The 18,279-nt window shown below is 33.4% G+C and overlaps 1 protein-coding gene across 1 annotated transcript; it reads right to left on the bottom strand.

Moving 5' to 3' along the window:
• Window positions 1-10,539: 10,539 nt before the first annotated feature.
• Window positions 10,540-15,258, bottom strand: LOC149559835 (alcohol dehydrogenase-like). The gene is made up of 10 exons (XM_089823511.1): window positions 15,127-15,258; window positions 14,996-15,042; window positions 14,406-14,735; window positions 14,232-14,313; window positions 13,981-14,056; window positions 13,703-13,764; window positions 13,465-13,560; window positions 13,189-13,350; window positions 12,311-12,313; window positions 10,540-10,653 (listed from the first exon to the last, which is right to left on the bottom strand). Exons 3-10 carry the CDS (start codon window positions 14,579-14,581, stop codon window positions 10,540-10,542), a joined length of 771 nt encoding a protein of 256 aa, XP_089679637.1. The 5' UTR covers window positions 14,582-14,735; window positions 14,996-15,042; window positions 15,127-15,258.
• Window positions 15,259-18,279: the final 3,021 nt, after the last annotated feature.

Genomic DNA, 18,279 nt, shown 5'->3' with positions numbered 1-18,279 from the left:
TTTAATTAAATAATCAAAATCCGCTTTCTTATTTTGCACTTTAAATTCAATTTCTAAGAAAAATTAAGAAAATAACACCACTTAAGTACACAATTTTGGGAAACTTCTAAAATAGTGATCACACAAATCATAAATAATTAAATCTCCACCATTTCTTATTATTGGATCTCACCCATTCAATCATTTCTATAGTAGGCATCAAACACATCTAAGAAGATCAATAGGTTCTTATTGATCTACGAGACATTCTCCAAGATTTTGTACACCACTATGAGTAGGTTTTTATGGCTCAGGGGCCATCTGAGGTGCATCACCAAGCTTTACAAGCTTTCCTTACTGTCACTCCTATTAGCCTTGCTCATGAGCAATATGCCTTCTATGAGAAAAAGTTAATGCTTGCGCATCTAAAAGAAGCTTCCATTTCTATGGTTGATGACAAGGCCCCTAGCTATGATGGTTTTCCTTATGAGTTTTACAAAATCCTTTGGGATGATATTGGCCCTAATTTTCTTCAAGTGTATCATGAAGCTTACAATTCGAATTCCCTAGGAAACATTATAAACAAGGGTAATACTAAGTTCATACCTAAAGTTGGTGATCTCGAGGAAATATATAACTAGAGGCCCATCACTTTGTTGAATATCTCCTATAAGATAATTTCCAAAGCCCTCTCTCTTAAAATTTGGCACTTGCTCTGTCAGATTGTTCATCCTGAACAAACTAGTTTTATCAAGTCCCAATATATTTTTTATAACATCATTTCTATTTGGGAAGGTAGGGAATGGGCTTGGCAATCCAAGTGATAGGCTTTATTTCTCAAGATTGATTTTGCCAAATCTTATGACTGGATTGAATAGCCTTTCATCTTGGCCATGCTCCAAGCTTTGAGATTTGGTCCAGTCTTTCGATAGTCTATCCAGACGCTTTTTTGTGATGCCTCTACTTGCATCATTAATGGGAGGCAATCTAAAGCTTTTGGGATCTTCAAATCTATCCGTCAAGGTTTCCCTCTTGCACCTTCACTCTATGTGTTGGTAGCTAAGAGTTTTTTCCATCTTTCCAATGCCATTTCTTGGGGTTTGGTGTGTGTTATCTCTCTTCCAGAGTCCTCCATGCAGCTTGTCAATGGGCATTTTGTAGACAATTCCTTTCTTACTTTGGTGGAAGATGAAGACAATATTTCCAATGCCTTGCAATGTTTGGATACCTTTTGTCTTGCCTCTGGGTCTACCATTCAATGGCATAAAACCCTTTGTTACAAACAATCTTTCTTTCCAGGCCCTCCGTGGTTGTAGTAGTATGGGTGGAAATAGGTTCAACATGGAGAAATTTTTATGTTTTTGGGCAATTCCCTTTTCTTTTCAAGCCTCCCCAGTGGAGTTGTGGAATGTTTTTCTTGCATGGATTGAGAAGAAGCTGGAATATTGGATCACTAAGCCATTCTCCCTTGTGGCCAAGTTTCAAATCTATCCTAAAGTGCTTGCTGCTATGCATGTCTACTACTCTTCTTTTTGACCTCCTTCCAAAGATTCATACCTCAAGCTCAAGTGTCTCCTCCAAGACTTTCACTGGGCCTCTGATGTTATGCATCAAAACTTTCACAGAGTTGCTTGGAATTATTGTTGTTTTCCCAAAGATTCTAGTGGGCTTGGAATGCTTTCCACTTGCAAGTAGGGGATTTCCCTTTGTGCTAAGTGGGTCATTCGGGCCCTCACTAGAGGTGAGGCCTGGAAAATTTTACTATGGCACTGCATTTCTTTAGGCTTTCTGGTTAATCAACCTACTTGGAAGGGGATTGGATTTCAGACCCTTCCTTTGACTCTTGACCCTATTTAGATTCAAGGAATTTTTGTTGTTAAGAGTATTTGGAAAGCCTGGGAAGCTCTCAAACCTTGGCTTCACTAGACAGGTAATGGGTTTAGAGATGACCTCTTAATGAACCAACAAAACCTTTGGTGGTCTCCCTTGTTTTCTGCTTAAGGTGTTCCTTTAGCCAACATACAAGGAGCTAGTGCTTTGCACTTTTTTTGAAGGGGTATAAAAAAAATCCCCAAGGACTTATTTTCCCAGGTTACTATTAGCCTTGGCTCATGGGAGGACCTACAGGTGCAATTCAAGCTTATTCGTGTAGATCGACAGACAATTGATCTTCTAGTTTCTGTGATGCCTCCCAATTTATTACACAAGCTTGGTATTTACTCATCTCACCCATGGTGGAAAGATTAGAAGTGGTATTCTGCCACTCCTATGGCTAGTTACAAGCCCAAGCTGGGGTATCGGTAGCTGGTGCCCCATCTTCTGATGGTTGATACTCTCAATCAACATTAGCATTTGCATTCTTCTCATAAGACTTGGAGTAATAGATTTACCACTGTTTGGCATTCCATTAAGGAGCTGAAGATTACTCACTTTTCTTTGTGCCTCCTCTTCCATGGTTTTCCTTCGGGCCCTCAGCTTTGGCATCTAGGAATCTCAGATCCTAGATGCCCTTTTTGTGGCCAGTCCGAGCATTTCCTGCACATTTTTTGGTTCTGCAGAAGAGCCCAAAAGTATTGGCTCTGGATTCATGATTTTTTCAAACCTTTTCATCTAGAGGATTTCACTTAGCATATGGTTTTTCTAGGAGATCCACCTAGGCTTCCTTTTAGATATGCCCAGATTTGGCATGCTTTCAAAATGGAGATTTTGTTTACTATTTGGAAGGACTACAATGATGTTTTATTCTCTCACAATTTTCTTGATATTTATGTTGCTATGTACTCTAAAGCACGTATCTATAATCATGTCATGATGCAGATTCAACTACAGACTGACAAAGTCATGTTGGAGGTGGCTCACCTACAGGATTTATTAGCTCACTAGGGGAATGTGCCTTGTACAGTCGCTCGCGTGCCTCTAGACGCTTTATTCGATGATTGCACTCCTCCTCGTTGTCGCTAATGAGGCAAGAGAAAATATATGTGCTTCTCACATACTCCCCGATCTCAGCCCTATCATCACTCTCCCAGTGGTTTTGGTGGCAATCACTGCTCGGCCTCGCCTCCATGGAGATTGGGCTCAAGCTAGTCCTTGGTGGCTCCTCCTGTTGCCCTTGATATGAGTTGGTTATCTACACAATGTGACCATAAATGGGCTTTCCCTCAGTTGGATTTAGCCATTTCTCCACCCAAATAGGAGGGCAATAAAGATGTTGATGTTGCTGCTAATGACGGTTGGGTTCCCCCTGAGCCAACCACTGACCCCAAGGACTTCTGGGGTTTTGATGATAAAGACCCACCCTCAGTTTGCATTGCTCTTGTAGCCTGCAGGCTTTTTGCTTATTGCTTTTTTTTTTGCTGAATAGTTGTTTATCCGACCTTGTGCCATTTGAACTCATGGGGTGATCTTGTATCCCTTGATCCCTTTTTTGTAAATATGTATCTTTTATAATATAATTAATGGAAAAGGTCTATTTATGAAAAATTATTACTATAAAACTATACTAAGATACATGTAATAACAACATAATTTCAAAATAAAATTAAAGAAGGAATCTTACCAAGGGTTTAAAAATATTTCAAAGAGACACAAACAAATGTCATATAAATATAATATTGTTACCTCAAATCAACTATGTAGATTTAAGTTAAATTCATTGACTCATGTTTTATGAGTAGTAGTTCAAAAGAGTCCATTAAATTTTGATCATTATATCCTAAGTTTATTTTATTTTAAGAAGAACCATCACCCCTTTTAATTAAATAATCAAAATCCCCTTTCTTATTTTGCACTTTAAATTCAATTTCTAAGAAAAATTAAGAAAATAATACCACTTAAGTGCACAATTTTGGGAAACTTCTAAAATAATGATCACACAAATCACAAATAATCAAATCTCCACCATTGCTTATTTTTGCATCTCAATCATTCAATCATTTCTATAATCTATAAGAGGAGGCCTCTACCTCACTTCAAGGGATCTCACATTCATGTGATTGTTACACTGCTAGTTTAACATTTAATTTTCTTAGAGCAATTTAGATTTTTTTATCATTTAACTTGTTCTATCTTGGATGTTGGCTTAAACAATCTATCATAATTAGGACGGTTGTAATACTTTATTTGCTAGTTCAATCTTACATTTTGCTTTTTTTTTTCGTCATTTTTGCTTGCGTACATTCATGAAATTCACAAAAATCTTGCAAATCCATTGCATGCTTCCTCTATGAATATGCTCAATCTACAAAAACATCGAATAACATAGAATTTTTCACATTATGAATATGAAGTTCTAGGTCAATTTTTAAATATTAGCTTGTTTAAACCTTTAAAAGTAATGATTTATAGAAGCGTTGGTGTTTAGATTAGTGAAGACATTTATTAATACAATCGTAGACTTGTACAATTAGAATTTGCATTTCACTTGTAATGGTTATTCACTATAAGGATTATTGCATAAACAATCTAACCACCTTTCATTCGTACTTGTAATGGTTATTCACTATCAAGATTATTGCATAAACAATCTAACCATCTTTCATTCATATCTATAAATGGTAACTATTATTTTTAGAGGGTTACAAAATACATCTAAACATTTTGTAATTATATGCTTTGTGATACACTACATACATGGATAACTAATACTTCTGGGTGAATAGATAATATAATACATATTTCTAAAACAATTTTTATACAATTGTATTTATTTTCATAAAAAATGGAGATATGTTATATATACCTAAAATTATTCCAATTGAATAATTTTACAAAATTAATTCAAAATCAATCAATTATATCTTTTTATTGGTAAAGTCTAGCAACTTCTAATTTTAAACAAATCAAATCTAACTTAGAAAGCTTAAAAACTAAATAAAATTTTATTTAGAAACTTTCTAATGCCTACAATTTTTAATAAAATCATAGAAATTGTTTGGTAATATACATTTATTTTTTCTATTAAAATTCATTTCAAATTTCACTTAATGAATATAAATTAGTTTTAGTATTTTATTATTATTATTAAAATTTAGCTTTTATTTAATTTCTATAGTATTATAATTCATTTTTCATCTTAATTTTTTTATATTTCATTTAAAAAAAATACTTAATCTTAAATTTTTTATGCTTAATTATTATTTCTTCAATAAAATATTATAATAAAAACTATACAATCTCTTTCACAATATTTATAAATTAGCTTTTGGGTGTGAAAATATTATTATTATTATATATAACTCTAAAACAAATTATAAGCTAATTAGCCGATAGACTTTCCCTACGAGATTACTTGTAACCAGAATTTGTCTCACATCGATAAACAACTCTCTCAAACGTAAACAACTATCTCATAATAATTTTTAGATCATGTTTTCTGATGAATATCCATCGCAAATTTATGAGCATTAGGACCATAAAAAAATTAAAACATTGGCTTAGACGATCAAAATTGCTTCTGCTAGCAATGTCTAGATGTTTCGCCCAAAGACTGCCTAAAAAGCTGAAAAATAACCTTTGACAAGTTTATTGGGAGCTTTTGATGAGAACTGGACAAGTTAAAAAATCATTATAACTCCAACAATGCTCCAATCTATAAAGCCATCTCAATATCCCCAATCTTTATCAAATTCCAAGTCAAAGAAAACCCATAGACACAACGCAAATTAAAATCTAGCTCATCAAAATGAACAGGAAATATTTTTTTAACTTGTTAGTATGAGGATTTGTGATCGCAGCTATCCAAGTTTATTGCTTCAATGCACTCAATGCTAATTTACAAATATTTAAAGTCATTCACATTCTTTCATATTATTAAAAATAATTCCTTGACCTTAACTTTACGTTTCCCCACTCCACCACAATTCTATAACCACTAAGCAATATGTAGGAACTATGATGCTTTGTGTCTCTTGTTTTAAAAATACAGATGTGTCAAACAAGGTAATATAATAACTATGAGACTTGGTTCATTCACTCCTTACACTCATTTTTATAGAGCTTGACGTAGAGTAAAATATTCAGGACAATTGGAGGAATGATGTTGGCAACCAACTATATATGCTTAAATATTTTTCATTTTTAATCCTTCTAGTTGCTAATGCAAACTTCTAATTACCTTCACAACTATGTAAAAGGCCATTAATTTATAGTGTCATTCCAAAGTTTATATCGCTAACCAGCGATTAATAGTTGTTATTTTGGAGTTTAAAAAGATAATTGGATTCCGTAAATAAAAAAATTGTCAGCCTCAATCATAATTAAATAATTTATTATCATTATTATTATTAGAAAGTCATTAATAAAGTCACATAAATTCAATAAATAGGAGCATGGTATCAAACATTTTTCGTGACAGAAAAGAATAGATATTATTGAGTGATTAGAAGAAGAAATGGCGAAGGGATACGCATACATCTTCTGCCTCTGCCTCTGGTAAATTAATGATTTCCCTACTAATTTTGCATCAATATTTATTTAGTAAACACATTGATTTACCTACTAATTTGACAGGTGTTTGTAAATACAAGAAGCCAATGGAATATAACGATCCCCCCGCCAGGATGTGCGGATTTTACAGTGGGCATTATAAAGGGGATTGCGATCCTTTTACCAGCGGCCGTCATGATACCTGCATAAATTCTGATGGTGCTGCCAGTGGGAAATGCACTATTTTAAATCTTTTCATATGGTATTGTTAGAATAACAATGTTCCCAGTAGACTACAGACTTTGATGAGATTAGATTTTATTTTTGAATTAAGCTGAGTTGAATAGTATTGATTAATCTACAATAGGTCCGAGCTTGTTTTCTGTATTATATTTCTCTATTTACTAAGAATTTCTATAATTTGTCATCAATCAAGATATTTGAAGATATAGAACTACAGATCTGTTTATTTAAGGACTTCATAGATAAATTATTTAAATCATTTGCTAATTGAATAAAACTTCTGTAAGCCTGTGAGAATAAATATCATGATTGCGTATTCTATATAATTAAGACCAATATTAATGAAAAATTTAAAATATTCAGGGCAATTGGAGGAATGATGTCAGCAACCAACTATATATATGCTTAAATACTTTTCATTTTTTAACCCTTTCACATTATATAAGTGTGCTTATCCTAGCACCGGGCTTGTAAAATCATATAGTAAAATACACAAAATGAATGGTAGTTAGGATAAACCTATGGCTCTTTAAGACCATAATCTATGTGTTATATTTTCATGTCACTATTAATGCAATTGATTATTAATTATTTCAAGTTCTGTAGAGCATCTCCATTGACTATAAACATACAAGATGCTAAATATTTGTTTTCCTTCTCCCCTCTCTCCTATATCTTCATCTCCACTTCATCCTACTTTACAATTGTCAACTTTAGTTAAGAACTATGATGAATTCATCTCTTGTTGAAAATATTGCAATTTTTTTAAAAAGTAATTATAGACAAATACATAATCCAAATCATTCACAAACTCAGACAATATATACATGTATCGTATTGTATATTACCATGCAAATAATATCCTATCGGCGTAATCCTTGCACCTCCTTTTGAGTGCAAGTGCTAGTTTTACTTTCACACTTCATTTTCATTGTTTGCACTCTACTTTGTTGTGCAGCTGCTAGTGGAGTACAAGAATTGTCACAACTTTTAATAGATTTTGCATAGGTATGTATTCACTTTCATTGCCCAAAAATAGTCTTCATAAAAGAAATGAAAATATTTGAATGTTTTTAGATAATTTGAATTTCTCTTCACATGTCATGACTTTCACACTAAACCCTCAATTTATCAATTTTCCTTCAGATCCTATAGTTGTAGCCCATTATGCATAAATCTCTGCATAATATTATGTGTAAATCTCTACAAATTGTTTTCATTACTTTTAAAATATAGTCTTCATAATTTAGGATGCCCTATAATATTGTGTAAATCTCTGCATTACAGAAAATGATATGTGAGGAACTTTATTTGGATCATGTTTTCCTTTTTAAAAGCACAATTTCATGATTTGATATTGGCCTCAATTTTCCATCATTCAAACACCTTCCTTTTAGGCATAATATTTTGCTTTAAGATCTTTGATGCTAAAACCATTTTTTTCTTTAAAATAGCATGACAATTCGATATTGTACAAGTTGAATCAGATTCATAGTATCCTCAAAATTTATATGTTATCCATGACAATGTGAACATGGGTTCTTGATCCAGCCAACACAATACCAATTACAAAAAACATCTATTAAAGGATGGAACTTAGCTATAATTGTTAATTTAGATACTCTCACTAAGAGACCTATGTGCAAATCCTCACACATAGTAAGAAAGTCAACATAGTTTTAGAGGAGATAGACCCGCTTTAATGATAAGTTGTAACTATACATTATAAGTTTTGAGCAGAAATAACGCCTACAAAAGTAGGGACACAAGAAGAGATGGATATAAAGTAGAAAGGAAAAAAATCTAATGATATCATTGTATGTCATTTGGTTTTTGGATAGAGATTACAGATTGACAAGATCAAATGAGGGAAGAGGAGAAATCTCTGTGCAAGAGTACACACGAAATCCAAATAAGGTTGATAGTGAGAGGAAGCTAAAGGTTCACCACAATTATCCATTTCAACCAATGAAATTGAGAACACAAATTATGAGATCTAAATTGAGTTAATGATAAACTAGCACTTGCATCCAAAGAAGATGCAAGAGTTATGCCGGTAGATGCTTGATGGTGATATCGTCCCATTTTCTTTCATCATGGTATAGCCATTATGTCTTGGGACAGGCTAATCTTCAGACAAAATGTACTAAAGACAAAGAAGTCAAACTCTTTTTTTCTAGATTCATGAAAACTTAGTGAAGACCAAATGCTGAAATTTTTAGAAAAAATCATGATGTTTTGATTTTTTTTTAAATTATTCCATTGTAAAGTTTGTAGGGAGGATAGTCACGTCCTTATCTTTTGAGGTCTTGCTAGTGTCAAACTAAATTATTGTGTGGTTTAGTTATATTTGTTAGTCAAAGCTTCCATTAATCTGTGGATCTTCTCATTTCTATTCCAAGTTACATACCCATTTCGTATGTGGAGCCCAAATTGGTCTTACAAGTTTTTGTAGGTCCACAGAAATCATCATTACTTTCTATTTTGGTGTGGATCTATGTGTACAATTTGAAAAGGTTAAAACTTTTATTCTATTGGGGCCACCTAGTGGTTGATCACTCTTGGTCTTTACTGCCCCAAAAATGTTGCACTTTGACACTATTCTAACTTTCGCCTTTAGAGGGGTTACCATAATTGACCTAATTCTGACTATGTAAATAAATATTTGAACTTTTCCCATAGCCATCACTCCTAATATTTTGGAATTGAGCTCTTGCTTGAGAATGTGAAATAACTTCTCCATTCCAGTAGTGATATGAGCCAATGTCTATGCCGGCATCAAATTAACATTTTACTATTTTGAAAAAATAAATTAACAATTATTTTAAAATTGTATATTAAATTAAAATTTAGTTTAAAATTGCCATTTTGACTCCAGCATAGACATGGCCGTGATATGAGGTATTCAACTTCTCCATATATCTCCCACGAATTTGATTGGAGCACTGCAACACGTGCAATTTTAGCTTGGAAACTTTGTACTCGGGTTATATACTCTTGTGCTTTTCATGGTATTAAACAACTACCATCTTCCATTTAATATTTTTAGGATGTTGAGGTTCAATCATATGGGGATAGTCCCTTCTGATTATTTCATTCCCTATAATTTTACTCTTCTTTTAAATCATTTAAAAATTGTTCCTTGTTACAAAACCTTCCATCATTATTCTAAGCATTGATTTCTCCTTACTTTTTTCTAGCATCACTATGTCCATCACTTAATTGCATTTCCACACATTACGTGATTGATCTTAATTAATCACATTTCATCCCTTGCATTCCCACCTTGTTATTTATTAATTAACTTGGTTTCATTAAATTTGTGCTACTTAACTAACCAATAAAATTATTACTATTCAATGTATTCAACCCTCTCTCCAAAAATTTCTTGGTTCATTTTCTTTGATTCAAAGGCCATCATGAAATCTCTTAAATCAATCATCAATCGCTCACATTTACATGTTGTAGACTTCTCCAAGCCACTAAAATCTATCGTAGAACAAAGTGGTCACACTCTATTTGAGCTTTGTATTAGTTAAAAGAATTTAATGCGTTGTTCCTTCAGTGCTTTCCAAATCATGCTTAAACTTCAAATAGAATAATTTGAATAATCATTCTTTATGGAAAAAAAATTAAGATACTTATATTCTATATATATTATTTACATGTTTTCAATAAAGAAATGAGATACATCATGTCTACACCTAATGATGCCCACTAATATTTAAATCCTTTACAATAAACTAAAATTCCTCTAGGTGATTTTATTTTACTTTCATCTACAGAAATCCTAAAATGTATTCCAATAAAAAATCTTCCACACTATTTAAATCTTCTTGACCATCTTCCAATCAAAAAAATCTTCCACACCAATTAAATCTCCATGACCATCTAATTTTCCAATTTAATTACACATCTCAGACTCTCTCCTTGCAACATATAATCAAATGCCTTGCTGATCTCAGCAAAGGAGATTTCGTGAGTGATGAATTTCTCCAACTCAAGCTCTTGCAAAAACATGTAAGTAAGCATTAGAAACATGACATAGTTTAAATTCAGTGTTTCTGGATTCCATTAATTCCCAGTCAATCATGGATTCATCATAAAGGAAATTCAAAGCTTTCATCATACAAAAATTTATTTTTAGACATGAGAGAAGAGAATTGTATAGAATCATTGAGAATTGAATATGTAATGTCCCCACTTTAGCAGTCAAATTAATTTCTTATAAAGTCATTAAATAAATTTAAAAAATTAAAAGGTGACTTTATATTTATTTAACTTAATTAATTTTTGTATTACAAGGGAGAAGCTTCTAGAGTGTGTATTAATTATTGGAAAGGGGGAAGCCTCTAGTAATTTAATTTTCTAGAAGCATAATTAATTCTTGTATTGCAAGGGAGGAGTTGCTAGAGAGTGCATTAATTATTGGAAGGGGGAAGCTTCTAGCACTTGCAATTATTAATGTTTTAGTTCCTTCTAGAAGGGTGAAGGAAAAGGATAAATAGGGGCGACAGTCTCATTGTTTAGTATCAGATGATTGTGAATTACATTTGATAAGAGCTTGGATGTGTGAGTCACATATCTTTCTTAGCATTAGAGGACATTCATCCTCTCTTGTAACATTCTAGATGTCATTCCCTTGGGGTTTTGCCTTTGGAATACATTGCTATGTACTTGATTTTATCATTATGAGAACTAATATTATTTCAACAATGGTTCAATCTTCAATTTGCATAAATTCCTTCTTGCTCATGTTGTGTGGATTGAAACCTATGCAAATACATTAAAATCTCTTTCACCAATTGGTTTAGTTCTTGGGCATTTCCAAGGTGCCCATTACAGTGGTATCAAAGCTTTAAGTCCTGCCATCATGTGGAGGTCTTATAGGGAATTTGGGATAGCTGAATAGAGGGAAAAGTGTTTGACAAAATGTATATTAGTCTAGATCAGGAACATGTAATGTTTAGGTTATTGGATACATTAGAGGAGCAAAATAAGAAAATGTATATGATTTTGTAGCTAATGGCTAGATAGATGGGCATCAATATTGAAGATTTGTATGTTGCTCCAGTACAGGAGGTACTTGCTTCCTCAGTTGGGATCTAGACAAGTATAGAGCCACCTAGCTATGATGTTAGTGATGTGGGCATTTCAACGAAGTCAGTAGATGTGGGTTTACGCTCTAGTATTATTGATTCACAATCTAGTGTTGAGTCATGTATGTAGAATTAGGAGTCCACATATGAAGCTTTGTCAGGAGATGATGATGCAACAATAGTGGAATTAGGAGAATGCGAGGATATTATCATATCAGTAGCCACTTCTATGTTAGTTGAACTATCTAATGAGGAGTTTAGCAGTATGCATGTAGTTGTAGATGTGTGCTCTAATGATAGTACATTTGTTATTGCTAATGAGGTGAGTGATATAGTGACAGAGTCATATTATACTATTGATCAACAAAGTGTTGATGTTCACTTCTGGGAGAGTATTATGTTCAACATGGATGCAACATTGTCTTATGACAATCTAATATTTGAGGTTGATGTTGATCACTCACTTGAGTGGAGTTGGGCTCAATTTTCACCATCTATAAAGATTCAATTTTTTGTTGCAGCGGTTGGGAAGAAGAGATTTCATAGATCTTCTATGGAGCCACCTTCTAGTGACATTCTGACTTCTACATCATTGGCACAAGTTTTGGGTGCTAGGTTGCATGACATGTGGTTGGTCCTGATGATGCTTGTTTACAATTGGTTTAATGTCCACAAGGATGTCACATACTACTTCAATTGGGATCCAGGTGGAGGTTGAAGTTCATTGTATTGTTGGATTGCTTGAGGACAAGTAATTTCAAGGAGGGCAAATTGTAATGTCCCCACTTTAGTAGTTAAATTAATTTCTTATAAAGTTATTAAAAAATAAAAAGAAATAAAAAGGTGACTTTATATTTAATTAATTAAATTAATTAATGTATTATAAGGGAGAAGCTTCTAGAGTGTGTATTAATTATTGCAAAGGGGGAAGCCTTTATCAATTTAATTTTCTAGAAGCACAATTAATTATTGTATTGCAAGGGAGGAGTTTCTAGAGATTGCATTAATTATTGGAAGGGGGAAGCTTCTAGTACTTGCAATTAATTAATTTTTTAGTTCCTTTTAGAAGGGTGAAGGAAAAGGATAAATAGGGGTGAGAGTCTCATTGTTTAGCATCGGATGATTGTGAATTGCATTTGATAAGAGCTTCATTTTGAGAGTCACATATCTTTTTTGACATTAGAGGACATTCATCCTCTCTTGTAACATTTTAGACGCCATTCCCTTGGGGTTTGGCCTTTGGAATACATTGCTATGTACTTGATTTTATCATTGTGAGAACTAATATTATTTTAGCAGCAGTTTAGTCTTCAATTTGCATAAATTCCTTCTTGCTCATGTTGTGTGGATTGAAACCTATGCAAAGACATTAAAATCACTTTTAGCAGTTGGTTCAATTTTTGGGCATTTCTAGGATGCCCATTACAGAATAAATTTTTACCTTAGACAGATACTTCTCCACTAAACCTAGTAGATTTAACTTGGGCTTATAGTTCCAAAAGAATGTTCCTTTTAGTGTTTTATCTTTGAGGAAGTTGATAGGACTAGTTGTGAAAGCTGCATCTGAATGAGGCACTCCTACTAAAAGTGCCATGCCCCATCCCTTAAATGAAAAACAAACATTTATTCAAGTCAGTGAATAAAACATTCAAGCATTTGCAAGCTTATCATTAATGGCAACAAAACATTTTGAGTAATATATGTCAGGGGTACATACATCATGAACACATTCAAATGCCCAGATCATTGCATTAATGTTCCCTGTACATTCCACACTGTAGTTTGCTCCTCCATCAGTTTTGTCTATAATTACCTAAATCCAAAAGAAGAAATTCGTCAATATTTCTACACTTAAATATGACAAGATCCATTCAACCCATAGAACTGTCCAAAAGCACAAAAGATTAGATTATAGAATTGTATACCGACATTGAGTAAAACATAAGATAACAGACCACTTGAATAGAATTCTGGTGGTCTTTAGGGTTTATGTATTCTATTACACCAAACTCTTTTGCTGAAAAGAAAAATCAAATATCTTGTTAGATAAGAGAGTACAAAAAAGATAAAAGGTGATTTCTTTGGTCATAGCATGCATCAAAGCTTTCAAACCAGAGGCATATTATGGTCAATGTATTAGTTGTTTATTGGAACCACTCTCACATAAACAACTATCATGCGGATCACAATATACTTGCTGTTTAATCCTTTCCAAGTCAATGTAGTTAAGCACATTTTTCAAATCTCCTAGGTACCAAATCAATGCCAATAATCTGGGAAGTTCTAGCTATTCTTGCTCCTTTGGCAAACTTAAGAAAATGAAAAGTAACATTGAATTGGAAAAAAAGAAAAGTAACACTCAATTGAAAGATTTCAATATATCAGAATCTTCTTATATATATGCATTCTACATATCTATAATATATGAACTTTTTTTATAAAAAAAATGTAAAACATTTCCAATCCTAATCAATTAATCCTTACCACAATCCCAACACCTCCAAGACCAAATATGGCTAGGGTTGAGCCCTTCTTAGGTTTAGCCACATTCAATGTAGCTCCCATGCTTGATTTCATACAGAATTTGAAGTACAATCCATAAAAACCATGGACCAATACCCAAAAATCTTATGATATCAATTGAGATCTCATGTTAACTGAACTGTGGAAACACCACAACTGAGAATGCAGGTTTTGCTAAGAGGAGTTGTAGGATTTATCTTGTCAACACAACCAACATGTGCAATGGTGTATTCACTGAATGTGGATGTCCCCAGGATGTGATAAATGGGTTGTCCCTTGATGGAGAACCTTGACTTGCCATCACTAACCATAACCCCTCAGTCGGTGTTAATCCTTAGCAGATCACACATATTACTTTCTTCAGATTTGCATTGCCTGCAATCTCCACATTCCCCTGTAAATATAGGTAGAACATGGTCTCCCTCCTTCATATTAGTTACCTATTCTCCCATGCTTTCTACCACTCTACAATGTGCATTTAACACTACTTATCAGTGAATGTCAATATACTTTATTTTCAAAAAATATGTAAACATGCCTGATCAATAAGCCCTTATGACCTATATCAACCCTAATTATACATATGATAAAACCCTAATTGACATTAGGGTTTTAAAATTGATAAGATAGGTTACTCTATTTGCTCCTTGCTTTCAAAATTAATTCAAATATAGTAACCTAGTTTGTTCTAGAGATAGATTTGATAAATGGGGAAGGGAATTTACCTCGCTACTTCATGTTCAAATATACATGGGAAAATAGGAGTTTGGACCTATAATGGAGGAGAAGCACTACACTAGTTAGGTTTAGAATGAAGAAATTATGAGCTTCTTAAAAAGTTAATGAAGGCACTGACCTTTGCCTTCCAGAAAACAAGATCCGCGTGACACAAGGAAATGTAATAGCTTTTAATTCTGACCTTCATTGCCTGTAGAGGTGTGACTTGCACTTCCTTGATCTTTAGGGGCTCCCCTACTACCCATGCCATGGTAGCTACTCACTTTGCATTTCTTGGAGACTATAATAGAGACAGAAAATCAGAATCTCTTATCAGGGACCTGCAAACTCATAGAACTTTCCTATCTACGAGAAAATGAAGAGATCAACTTCAACATCGCAGATAACAGAGAGCTCTTTAGCCTTTTTTAGTAGCCCCTCGAGTTTCGAGAATGTAACCTTTTGATTCATAGTGTTTTCTATTTTTGACATATGCACTTTACCCCTCTCCATTCTATTTAGTTTGCAGACATATACAATGGGCTCCTCACCACTCAAATGTTTTATAAATACATTTACTTTGTATAAAACTAGAAATAACATCATTTATACTATAAATAGCTACCTGAGTTGGCCTAGTGGTGGAGAACTTGTACTCTTGAAAGAGAGGTCACAAGTTCAAATCCCACTGGGGGGTATGGTATGTATGCCTCGTTTGTAGTGCCAAGCGCCTCTCGAAAAAGAGTACAAGGTAGTCCCATATCACTGTCACCATATGTAAACCCAAAAACTATGTCATAGTGTTGTGGACTATAAAACCCACTTACATTTTTTTTTTTAAAACTTCAAAATCAGTATATTTTCATATTCACCGAATAAGATGCAATTGTCCAAACTGGAGACACTAAATGCTTGTTTTCAATAATAGAATAGTACGATATCCTACATATGCCACCATTAATATGAAAAATCAAATCAAATCTAAATCAAATCCAAATTTGATAGACTAAATCAAATCTTAGATTTGACAATCGAAAAATAGTTTACCATATCTTGTTTTCGCATCAAATAGGTTTGGGCTAAAATGCCCACCTATAATAGCCTATCGACTAAATATGGGGAAATTTGATTGCTATAGTAGAAATGACAAAGAAGCAACTATTTTTATTGAAATTAAATTCTAGTGAATCAAATGTTTGTCATCCTACTATGGAGCATGCAGATTGATTACAACACCAAAGGTATAGGCATCCTAATTTCCAAGGAATGCATATGTTTGAACAAAAAATTACGCTACAAGAGTTACCAACTATTAAAGCAAGAGGAATGTAAGCATGCAAGGACTGTATAATTGGCAAACACCATAGGGTTAAATTTCCTATAAGTGCATATAGATATAGGTGGACATTGGAGCCTATGATTTGTGTTGTTCCATGTCCAAGGTAAGCAAAAGTATCAGACAGTTTAGGATTCAAACTAGGAAAGCTCATTTTCAACTAAGGCTCAAATTCAACACTCTTAAAAAGAAAAGACTTGGCATATCAAAAATTAATAAAATATACATATTAACACATATTTTAAACTTGTAGACTAAGCCCTTTGACAATTAAGCTTTTACGCCATAGTAAAATAATCAAATAGAAGTTACTTTGATCACATACACAATATAAATGTCAATGATGGTATGAAAGATAATTTAAGTCTAATTTTTTTGGATTGTTAAGTATAGTGGAAAGGAGTGAGTATCCCCTAGACAGACCGACATTACTAGCTCTTTGTGAAGTCATGAACTTGTATCTAAAACAAGCCTCTAAATACTATTAGTTTAAAATAATTGACAAAAACCCCCACAACTAAAATGATTTCTTAATTAGAAATGCATTGTTACCCCCAAATTATTGGGGAGATGCATTGAATGAGTGAACAAATCACTACTACATTTGGGCCTGAATTGCAACAAAATTATGATGGTAACCCATCGTACAACTAACATCAATCAAAATTGGCTCCCATCAGATAGCCATCAGACTTTTGCTAGTGCAAGTTGCGATGACAAGGGTTATCGACACAGTTGTGATGACCATAGGTATCATAAATTGGGCTACCATTCTGGAAAACCATTCATTTTCATCGTAACAATTATGACAGAAATATATTGACGACACCTTTGCAATTGTGACATATGTGCAACATAAATGCTATGGGCCCCTCTACAAGCATTGGAACCCTCCATCACAATTGGGATAGGCATGTGGTAAGATTGACGACCAGCCATTGCAATTGTGATGGCATGTTGTATTTCTAAAAAATAATTTGGTGGAAAATGTTGAATAGCTATGATGCAATCATAGGTTAATATCAAGCTTCACTTGGTTTCAAGAATAGTTTAATATTCTTTACTAATCAGCGTCAATCATGTGAAGGTGGAAGCTAATTTGCCCCCTGCCCCCCTGAACATCTAAATTCCCCATTAATATCTAAAATCTTAAGAAAAGAATCAATGTTTAAAGAAAAAAAATGGTTCCATACTTGCAAAGTAACATCATTTTCCCATCTTTTGGTGCATGTCAGTTTTCTATCGCATCCAAAATAAGATTTTGTCACTCTAAATCAAGAATGCATGGACAGTAGATAGAGATGATAAATCACAATGCAATTATATTTATTTAATAGGTCTATTAAGTTTTTAAAATTATAGACCATCATCATGAACAATGTTCGTGATGGTCTATAACTTAAAATACCTAATTAAAGCCCTCTAATAAAAATGAAAACTTGTTGTATTTTTCAGCACCTCCTGATGTCATATGCATATGAATTGACATTGCATATTGAATTATGGTGTCCTTCTGCACTACCTAAAACTAAGAGATTCACATAATTAGTTGTCATACAATCATAGTTTATTGTTTAGCTTCACTTGGTTTCAAGAATAGTTTAATATTCTCTACTAATTAGGGCCAACCACATGAAGGTGGAAGCTCATTGGCCCCCCTACTCCCCCACCCTTCCCCCCTCTAATAAAAATGAAAACCTGTTGTATTTTTCAGCACCGCCTGATGTCATATGCATATGAATTGACATTGCATATTGAATTATGGTGTCCTTTTGCATTGCCTAAAACTAAGAGATTCACATAATTAGTTGTCATACAATCATAGTTTATTGTTTAGCTTCACTTGGTTTCAAGAATAGTTTAATATTCTCTACTAATCAGGGTCAACCACATGAAGGTGGAAGCTCATTGCCCCCTACCCCCTCCCACACTCCCCTCCCCCAAACATCTAAATTC

Source organism: Cupressus sempervirens, chromosome 4 (assembly GCF_028749045.1).
Source record: "Cupressus sempervirens isolate cs-2001-9-10 chromosome 4, ASM2874904v1, whole genome shotgun sequence".
NCBI classification, from domain to species: Eukaryota; Viridiplantae; Streptophyta; class Pinopsida; order Cupressales; family Cupressaceae; genus Cupressus; species Cupressus sempervirens.
Note: the sequence above shows the minus strand (reverse complement) of the source record. Positions and strands in the feature narration are given on the sequence as shown.

Excerpts from the sequence above, each read along its gene's own strand:
- LOC149559835 (XM_089823511.1), bottom strand. The coding sequence starts at position 14,581 with ATGGTTAGTGATGGCAAGTCAAGGTTCTCCATCAAGGGACAACCCATT. Across the intron at positions 14,314-14,405 it reads TGTGGTGTTTCCACAGTTCA|CATGGGAGCTACATTGAATG; the intron begins GTTAACATGAGA and ends TATGAAATCAAG. Across the intron at positions 13,351-13,464 it reads CATTTGAATGTGTTCATGAT|GGATGGGGCATGGCACTTTT; the intron begins GTATGTACCCCT and ends TTTTCATTTAAG.